The sequence below is a fragment of the Triticum aestivum genome, chromosome 3B (genome assembly GCF_018294505.1).
Source record: "Triticum aestivum cultivar Chinese Spring chromosome 3B, IWGSC CS RefSeq v2.1, whole genome shotgun sequence".
In the NCBI taxonomy this organism is placed as follows: Eukaryota; Viridiplantae; Streptophyta; class Magnoliopsida; order Poales; family Poaceae; genus Triticum; species Triticum aestivum.
Genome location: NC_057801.1, coordinates 619,269,954 through 619,280,168, shown reverse-complemented (window position 1 = coordinate 619,280,168; position 10,215 = coordinate 619,269,954). Strand labels below are relative to the sequence as shown.

The 10,215-nt window shown below is 51.3% G+C and overlaps 1 protein-coding gene across 1 annotated transcript; it reads left to right on the top strand.

Annotated features, from left to right (window-relative positions):
- Positions 1–215: 215 nt before the first annotated feature.
- Positions 216–3,395, top strand: LOC123071301 (carboxy-terminal domain RNA polymerase II polypeptide A small phosphatase 1; the record flags this gene model as incomplete). Its single annotated transcript, XM_044494830.1, is given in 6 exon segments — positions 216–539; positions 1,456–1,584; positions 1,672–1,792; positions 1,881–1,962; positions 2,733–2,886; positions 2,977–3,395. Coding segments are annotated over 6 exon segments (942 nt in total). The 3' UTR covers positions 3,112–3,395.
- Between the last annotated feature and the right edge of the window lie 6,820 nt (positions 3,396–10,215).

Below are 10,215 nucleotides of genomic sequence, written 5' to 3'. Positions count from 1 at the left end.
CTGACCGCCGGGCCCACCGAATCCGCCCACCAATCACCGATCCCCTGTTCCGCTAAGCCCACCCGGGCACGCCCACACGCCCGCCCCCACGTACGTGCACGCGGCCACAAAGACCACCCGACCACCACCACCTCCCCCTCCCTCCGGTCGCCTCCGGCCTCGCCTCGCCTCGGCCCCTCCCCCCGCCGCGCGGCCCGACAGCCCCTCCCCTGGCGCCCATGGCGGCCGCGGAGGTGTACTCGCCGACCGCGGCGGCGGCGGCGCAGCACCAGCAGCGCGGGAAGGCGGCGACGCAGGCGTGGCAGGCGGTCGTCGGCTGGATCGGCTTCCTCCTCCAGGTCCTGCTCCAGATCCTCCGCGGCACGCCCTCCTGCGCCCAGCTCCTCTCCTTCGTCGGCTTCCGCTACCCGCTCCTCTCCGCCACGGCCGCCCCCGACCAGCCGTCCCCGGAGGTGGCCTTCATGCCGCTCCGCTCCGAGATCCCGGCCGACGCCGCCCCCGTCCCGGCGCCCCCGCCCGAGCCCCTCGAGCGCCTCACGGTACGGAAGATTCGGTTTTTGATTGGGTTCCTTGGAGCTATTTGCTGTTCCAGTCAGGGAGCAATAGATACTTTGGAAGGGGATGGATTCCATTTCGATAGGAAGTGGATGTAGGAGGAGTGTCTCCATCCAATTGCCGTCCATTTCTGTCTTCGGGTTGGCGAATTTGGGATTAGGCGGAGAGGTTGGTTTGAGCTAATTGGGTGTTCTTCCTGGTTAATTCGGTTAGCTTTGATTGATAGTATGTTTTATTTGCTGCTGAATTAGTATGTGTGCTATAGAGCAGGCCATTTTAGGGTGTTGGGCGGTAAAAAATCGCCGTCTCCGATTACGAGCACCTAGAGTCACTTGTATTGCAAATCCAAAACAAAAGCTTAGTTGGTGTTAGTAGCCACTTCAATCCCAAAACAAGGGCCTAATGATCCATTAGCCAACAACTGCATTAATCTCATCTCTAGACAATGGCTGGTTTAGAGAATTTACAGGATCCTGGTGTTGCTACCTTTACTGGATCAAATGACTTGATTAGCCAATATGTTTTTTCTGATCACTGATCTTGTAGTCAATTTGTGAGAGACCATTTCTGGGAAACTTCTTGTCGCTGCTGTTATTTGAGAAGATATCTGAGCCTGCCCCTCAACACTGGCAGCGTGATTGGATATGAATTATGATATTACGCATTTGGTCATGATAGATGAACCGGCATGTGTGCTGTTTTACTGGCACATATACTCATAACAGGGTTTCTTATACTGTATTTAGTATGATGAGCTTATGGCTTCCCACAAAATAGAATCAACTGAATTAACATTTGTGTTAAAACTAAATCCAAGCCACATTTAGTGTGAAGTCAGCTTTAATGATTCTGCTATAAACTCATTCATTATCTCAGAACAAATATGGACTACCTTTTCAGGTAGTGCTTGACTTGGACGAGACTTTAGTTTCTGCGTACGAATCATCTGGTCTTCCTCCTATTGTACGCACCCAAGCTGTTGAAGCTGGATTACATTGCTTTGACATGGAGTGCATATCAACTGATAAGGTACCAAACTTCTGCTCTTGCTACTTTATTGTGCTATCCTTTTAATCGTTACTGATAAAGGATTTTTTTCTGGTGTGATCTGTAAAGGATGTTGAAGGAAAACAAAAGGTGAATCATGTTACTGTTTTTGAACGTCCTGGTCTGCATGAGTTCTTGCAGAAAACTAGTGAATTCGCAGATCTTATCCTCTTTACAGCGGGTTTGGAAGGTATGGTGGCTTCTAATATTTTATTCATCCCTCTCGTCACATGATCCCAGTCAGCTTCCTCACCATACCTATCCAAATTTCTCCTCAGGTTATGCAAGACCTTTAGTGGACATAATAGATGCTCACAATAGGTTCAAACTCCGTCTCTATCGTCCATCAACTGTTACTACGTAAGTGTTACAGAAACTTCCGCATAGGATACAAGTGATTTTGTAACATCGTGTTGCTGCTGCTGCATCTTGATGATAGCCATCATTACTTTGCTTTCTGTGATGTGTACACAGCTAATCAGTTGAATGTTACATGCAAACCAGCAGTTCTTTAGGTGGAAAAGCGCATGTAGTTTATTTATAATTTGTATAAGTTCAATACTAGAGATTGGTCGTTTCCCATCAATTTGAGTGACAAACTGACAATATTAACACAATCCTTTCTTTTAAGGCATGCCATGCACCGAATGTACCATACAGTGGGTGATTACTGAAAAAATTAGAGCGAAGATGGTAATCTGCAGTGTTTGAGTAGTGTAAGGATTAGAGCGACTGTGATATCTACAGTCTGCACTGTTGGGGGCGTGACCCTGGATCTCTGCAGTGCAATGCCAGCCATGAAGGGTGCCGCACTGCAAAGGCAGGGTGGCCAGAATACAAGGGATTTACTGTCTCTTCTTCATGGTCCATCCATACCCTTCATCATGCCTTATAGCGCCAATTTTAGAAAAAGGAGAAAGAAGCAGCTCATCAATTCTGCTTGCATACAAGGCATGTCCCTGTGCTAGTCTTTAGTAATGAATCGATGGTGCTTTATTTGGCTCTACATGCATAAGTTGCTCATGCATGTTTTTGCACATAATACTTGTTTGGAGTAAGACTGGCTGATAGTGCATGTAGTATTATGAGCCAGTTCATTTTCTGATATCAGCGGGGGTGTACCATTTCAGGGAATATAGAGAGCATGTGAAAGATCTTTCTTGCCTGTCAAAAGATTTCAGTAGAATCGTCATTGTCGACAACAATCCGTTCAGCTTCATAGTGCAGCCTTTGAATGGAATACCTTGTGTTCCATTTTCAGCTGGTCAACACTCAGACGATCAAGTAACTGATAATTGACACCAGTCATTTCATGGTTCCGGTCCTCTAATTTGTACATGTTCATTGATTTATTTTTTTTGTACTGTTTTTCAGCTGATGGAGGTTATCTTCCCGCTCCTGAAGCATCTCTCTGTCCAGAGGGATGTGAGGCCAGCCCTGTACGAAAGGTTTCATATGCCAGAATGGTTCCAAAAGCATGGGATCCCTCGAACTGATCAGGCCTCCTAAGAATTGTTTAGGTGGAGGAGAAGAATCAAGTGCCTGCCACGCCATATGTCCCTTATTAGGGGGAGAGCACTTGTACATTATTATTTATATTCATTTTTAGATTCTCTTCCCTGATATAAGATCATGTCATTGTTCATACGGGATTGCCATGTCTGGAGGTAAAGGAATTGTAATCTAGCAGAATGTCTTATTTGTATCGGTGGTAACATCAATTGTTGTATATCACCTTCTGTTGTAAATTTGTTTGTTGATAGCCCATTTAATCTAATGCACAGTTCAAGGTCTGTAGCTATGATGTCAAGAGGCTGCATTAACTAACATTTAATCAAGGTTTCAGTCAGAAATGTTTGTGGAAATTCACAAACAAACAAACAAATTTGTTCAGGGGATTTTACCAGCATTTTTGCCGAAATCATGTGTTTATAAATCTAACCATCTGATATTTACATGCCTAATACTAATAGGCATATAAGTAAATCACTAAGGAATGACACAAGACTGGATTTTAAAAGCTTGCTGACATTCAAATTTTGTCAGAATCTCTGCAGCCTGAATTCTGGGCATTAGAGGAGGCACTGAAGCTTCGTCCTTATCTGAGTTTCTGGACGCGAAAATCGCTGGAACTTCGTATCTGGCTGATAATCTGTGCCGCCTCGTCAAACCTGTATGCCCTCTCGTAGACGCCGGCGGACACGAGATAGAGCTCCCTCTTGTCGATGCTGGGGTCATGGCTAAGCTCGCCGACCAGCCGCTCCAGCGCGTCGAAGTCCTGCTGAGCTCCGAGCAAGCTGAGCATCTGGAAGTGCACCCTGTCCGAGAACACGCAGCCTTCCGCCCTCAGCGCCCGGTAGAGCTCCGCGGCCTTGTCGAACTCCTTGAGCTTCCCGTAGGCGTTCATGGTAACGGCGATCGTCTCCGAGTCCGGCAGGTGGCCCAGCCTCCTCATCTCGTCGAACACCTCCACCACGCTCCGGTGCCGCCTGTTCTTCGCGAACAGCGCCATCATCGCCCTGTGCACCGACGGGTCCTTGACCTCGCCGGTGTGGACCGCGCGGCGGAACAGCCACGCGGCCTCCTCCACCCGCCCGGCGCTGGCCAGGATCTTCATGGCCGTCTCCTTGGGGATGGCCTGGTCCGGGTCTCTGAGCTCGCGCAGCAGCCTCTTGGACTGCGAGACGAGCCCGGCGCGCTCGTACGCGACCACCATCGTCTGGTACAGCACCGGGTCCATCTCCGTGCCGGACTCCCGCAGCATATCGAAGAGCTTGGCGGCGCGGTCGAGCTTCCCGGCGTTCACCCAGATGGACAGGACGGTGGAGTAGGTGACGGCGTTGGGCTGGATGCCGCCGGCCTGCATTTGCTGCACCAGGCTCCCGGCCTTGTCGTCCTCCAGCGCCTTGCCGTGGATGGCGATCATGGTGTTGTACGTCACCACGTTGGGCCTGACGGCGCCGTTGTTGCCGCCGTCGGAGGCGGTGCTGCACATGAGCCCGAACAGGTGGATCGCCTCCCCGAACAGCCCGGCGTCGCCGTACACGCGGAGCATGGTGTTGTACGTGACGACGTTCGGCGGCACCCCGGCCCGGCGCATGGACCAGAAGAGCCGGTCGGCGTCGCGCGCGAGGTCCAGCTGCCCGTACGCGTTGAGCACGATGTTGAAGACGGAGAGGTCGGGCTTGACGCGCGCCACGGCGCGCATGTGCGAGAAGAGCGAGACCGCCGCGAGGTGCCGGCCGCGGCGCGCGAGCGCGGCGAGGACCGGGGCGTAGGACTCGGCGTCGGGGGCCACGCCGTCGGCCGGAACGTCGTGGAGCAGCAGGCGCTTGGCGTCGCGGAGCAGGTCGGACTTGCAGTAGGCGGCGATGGCGGCGTTGTAGGCCTTGAGGTCGGGCCTGATCCCCGCGGCGCGGAGGCGGGAGAAGAGCGCGAGCGCCTTGGGCGCGTCGCCGGCGCGGAGGGCGAGGTGGATGAGGTTGGAGAAGAGCACGAGGTCCGGCGCCACGGCGTCGGCCTCCATGAGCGGCAGGAAGGTGAGCGCGTGGTCGAGGTGGCCCGCGCGGGTGAGCGCGGCGAGAAGCGTGGAGTAGGAAAAGCCGTCCGCGGCGACGCCCCTCTCGCGCATCTCGAGGAGGAGGCCCGAGGCGAGGCGGAGCTGCCCGGCGCGGGACGCGGCGCGGAGCAGGAGGTTGTAGGGGACGAGGAGCGCCGACGAGGGGAGGTCGGGCGCGAGGAGGTCGAGCAGGGCGACGCCGCGCCGCGGGTCCGGGAGGCGGGAGAGGAGCGTGCAGAGGAGGCGCGGGGAGACGGGGCGGTGCGGCGAGAGCGCGGCGGCCAGGTCGGGGGCCGCGCGCGCTGCGGAGAGCGCCACCACGAGGGCGGCGATGTCGAGGGCGTGGTCCTGCCGCTGGAGCTCCGCGGATTTTTGGCGGTGGAGGGGGTGGGAGCTCGGGAGGTTGGGGTTTAGCCAGATGGACTTTGCGCTTGCGGCGGGGCCGCGACGGTGCGGCGAGGGGGAAGGGAGGGCGGCTGCCGCTGCTGCTGTCGTCGGCGGCATTGGTCTTGGCCGGGGTGCGGAAGGGAGCGGGAGTGGCGCGGCAGCCGGGAAACGGATAGGAGATTTTTTGGAGCTGGCAGGGACGTTTGCGAGACGTATCGGGCTGGATTGAGACACTCGTCAGAGCAAAATGGCGTAAGTGGCAGCATTCAGATTTCAGAACTTGGGACTGGGCGAGGCCGAATTTCGTGTTTTGACCCTTTTATATAGGAAAGAAAATCGGGATCTGATCCCAGTTCAGAAAAATTTCGGGACCTGACCCTTTTGCCTACCGCCAGAGGACCCGGCGGTAGGATTGCGTGCCCTACCGCCATAGCCTACGGCAGTAGGCCATTTGACGGCGACTGACGGCCGTTGGCAGCCGCTGACGTGGAAAAGGGCCTACCGCCATATCCTACGGCGGTAGGTTACTGGAGCCTACCGCCATAACCTCTGGCGGTAGGGTCCTGTGTTCTGGATAAGGTGGGGAGGGCTGGTTTGTGGACCCCACCACCACTCTTCTTCCCCACTCATCTTCTTCCCCGTGCTCAGCTCCTCTTCCCCCTCTCTCCCCCTCACAAACCCCCCTAGATCCACTCCATTTGCTAGGGATTTCTTCGGTGGACCCGGAGCATTTTCATCACCCAAGGTACCTCCCCCATTCCCCCTTCTTTTGATTGGTTGAGATCTTTGTTTTGTGTTGATTTGGTCAATTTATTGCAAACCCTAGGTGTTGATGTTGTTGTGTGCATTTATGATGCATTTATGGCTAGGGTTGTGGTTATGTTAGGGGTTGGTGTTAGGGTTAGGGTTAGGGATGTTGGGTGGTTATGTTGGTGGTTAGGGTTATAGTGGTTATGTTAGGGGTTATGGTAAGGGTTAGTGGTTAATTGTTAGGTTAACTTTAGTATGAATAGTAGTTATGCAAAATTTCGTTCATTTGTCCATTTGTGTTGGTTGGATGACATATATGGATTGATTATATTCTTCCCATTTTCTTAGATGCATAAGCTCGTAAACGTTCATTATTTGGACAAGTCCACATTTATGCTTGGAAATGACGATGAAGGGGAAGAGGCTATGGTTTTTGACACAAGTCCAAGCTTTGATGATCTTGTAGTTCAAGTGAGAAGCGTCTTACATTGGAATGACCCAAATGCCGAGGTTAAGCTTATTGGGAGGTATGACATTGGATTGGGAGTAAAGTCCCGATTAAAGAGTATGCCCATCACCTCCCAATTGCATTGGAATGTGTACATGGAAAAAGTAGACGCATCACAAGACAAGTCTATTGAGATCTTTGCCACAAAGGTTGATCCTCCTCCTCCTTTGCAAATTGATCTCAACCGCAATGCATCCTCCCCCATGCATGATGACAGTGCCGAGGTGTATGTCCCCAATTCTTCTAGCCAACCACCAAGTAGCCAACCCAATGAAGATCATATCAACGCTAGCGCCATAGTACTCCGTCATGATGCTATTCCTCATGTTGAAGAAGATGCTATTCCTCATGTTGATGATGATGCTATTATTGCTCTAGAGGAGGATGTTTACTCGGAGAATGAAGAGATCCATTACAATCCAATTGGTAACTTGGATGTCATTGTGCGGCAACAAGACATGGACCGTACCCTCCCTTATAACCGTATGTGTGGGTATAACTCGGATGACGAGGGTCCGGAGGAAGAGTTGGATGAGGATGGGTTGACTGCGCAAGAAAATGAAATCTACAAGAAGGTGACCGGCAAGGAGAGAGGGCCACCTTTGTTTAGAGATGTGAGTCTTGCGGACAATGCAGTCGTTGATGGTGGGATGAGATTATGGTTGTCCGAGCCAACGCCGTGCCCCAAATTCAATGATCCTCGACCAGAAAATGAGGATAAGAATGCTCATTTGAAGAAAGGCATCAAGTTTGGTTCTTTGGTAGAGTTCAAGATATGGTTGTGTGACTATGCCATTAGGAACCATAGGCCGTTTGTTGTTGGTCATTCAAATCAAAAACTTCGGTACACGGTCAAATGTGACAAAGAAGGTTGCAAATGGATGGTCCGCGGTAGAAAATCAAAGAAACCGGGCAATGGGTCTTGAAGAGTCATGTTGGCACTCACACGTGCGTACCCCCGGACAAGGCCGACCGAAGCAAAGGACACCGTCAACTCACGTCGGAGTATCTAGGATATAAATTGTTGCATCAAATAGCACATGATCCAACCGTGAAGGTCAAGTTTCTCATGTCTTCGATTGAGGAACAATTCGGACACCCGGTCAAGTACGGGAAGGCATGGATGGCGAAGGCAAACGCTATTAGGATGTTGCATGGTGATTATGAGGCTGCATATAACATTCTCCGCAAGATGTTCGCAGCAATTGCTCATCGAAACCCGGGAATGCGCCATCGGGTGGAGTCAATTGACGGAGTGTTTCGTCGTGCCTTCTGGAGCTTTGGACAATGCATTGAGGCATTCACGTATTGTCGCCCGGTGTTGTCTATAGATGGTACATTCTTGACCGGCAAATACAAGGGCACATTGATGGTGGCGATGGCCCACTCTTCAAATGATAACGTGTTGCCGGTGGCATTTGCCTTGGTGCCTTCGGAGCACGATGATAATTGGGAGTGGTTCATGGGGCATGTGAGAACCAAGGTGATAGGCAAGCGAGAGGTATGCATTATATCGGATCGCCATCATGGGATTCTCAAAGCAATAGACGTTGATATTCCCGGTCTTCCAAAGCTCCAACACCGTTGGTGCATGAGACACTTTGTTGCAAACTTTTACCGGGCATGCAAGAGCAAGGAGTTTTGCAAAGACCTTACCCTTGTTTGCGTTGCTTTCAACACCGCCACATTCAAGACCCGATATGATAAACTCCTCGAGGCTTTGGAGAAGAACAAAGGGGGGAAAGAATTCTTGGTTAGGCACTTTCCGGAGAAGGAAAAGTGGTCACACGCTTACGATGAAGGAGGTATGCGATATGGGGACATGACAAGCAACATGGTGGAATGCTTCAACAATGTGTTGAAGTGTGTCCGTTCCTTGCCGGTGACCGCAATACTCAAGTACACTTTCATCAAGCTCAATGAGTACTTCCTAAAGCATTCTGCAAGCACGGCCAAGTGGATTGGGGAAAAGATGGACTATCCATTAAAGGTTCATGATTGGTTGTTGCATCAAGCGCGCAAGTCTGCCAAACAACAAGTGATCACATATAATGAAAAAGAAATGATCTATCAAATCAATGAGCCGAGTGGGACAACAAGGGACGGTAGGTCTTACGGTGGAGTTGCTTACGAGGTGCGCCTTAAAAACCGTTGGTGCTAGTGTGAGAGGCCACACAAGTATCATTGGCCTTGCTCGCATTTGATGACCGCAGCACGGGTGAGAAACATGAACGTATCCGATGGCACAACGGTGCGGTTGCACGAGTTTACATTGGAAAGAACAAGGTTGACATGGGCGCCTCGGTTCAATCCTTTCCTTGATGCCTCACAGTGGCCTGAGTATGTTGGGCCAGACATTGTACCAGATCCCGCACTCATGGTGCCTATGAGGGGAAGAAGAAGAAATAAGAGATTCCGGAGTGACATGGATGATCTAGCTGGATACACCGGAATGAAGCAATTTGGTAGTGGTCATTTCATGGAGCCACCGGAAAACAACAATTGTGGAGAATGCAATGACACAGGACACAACGTTAGGACATGCAAGAAACGAAGAACCAACACAGGCACTAGTCAAACACGTGGATGGAGCAGTAGCCTTGGAGCGGGCCATGGCCGTGGAGGAAGGGCTAACATTGGAGGGGGCCGCGGCCGTGGAGGAAGGACTAGCCTTGGAGGGAGCCGTGGCCGTGGAGGAAGGACTAGCCTTGTAGGGGCCCATGGCCGTGTATCCGGTGGTTCTAGGACACGTCGGGTTGATAGGGGAAGGCCTATCGATGTGTTGCTCAATCCGGATGGTTAAATAATGTGAATGGTACTACTTTTAATATGTTCACGCATGTGTTGATATATTTGCCCCTTTACATGTCAATGTGTTCATATTTAGACTTAACATATTTATTTGTTGTAGGGCATGGCTTCATCCGGTTCCATGACAAGGCCACCGTGTGCTCACCATGAAGACATGCCACACAAGTGGAAGGACGCATCTTTGGACAAGGTGAAGGAGAAGGATGTGAAGATTCCGCCATATTGGTGTGGAGATGTTTGCAAGGTGAAGGAGTCCACCGACCGAAAGAAGTCATGGACCGAAGGAAGGAGATATTTTGTTTGCCCCAATTATGCTTACAATCGTGCGCTTCCAACTAACGCCTATGACCTTCCACCGGTATGCTAGAGAAGTAACATGTTACTCTCAAATGTGTGTCATCACTAACATCCGTTTTATATGCAGTCACCGCCTCCTTTATGCAAGTACTTCAGCTGGATAGATCATGAAGTGCCAAAAGATATCCAAAAGGACCAATTAGAAGATTGTTTTAGGCGCCAACGGCTGTTCGAAGAAAGGTTTCAAAGAGGCTTGGAGGAAGAGCGTCGTAAAAAAGAGAGGATGGAGCGGAAGCAACGC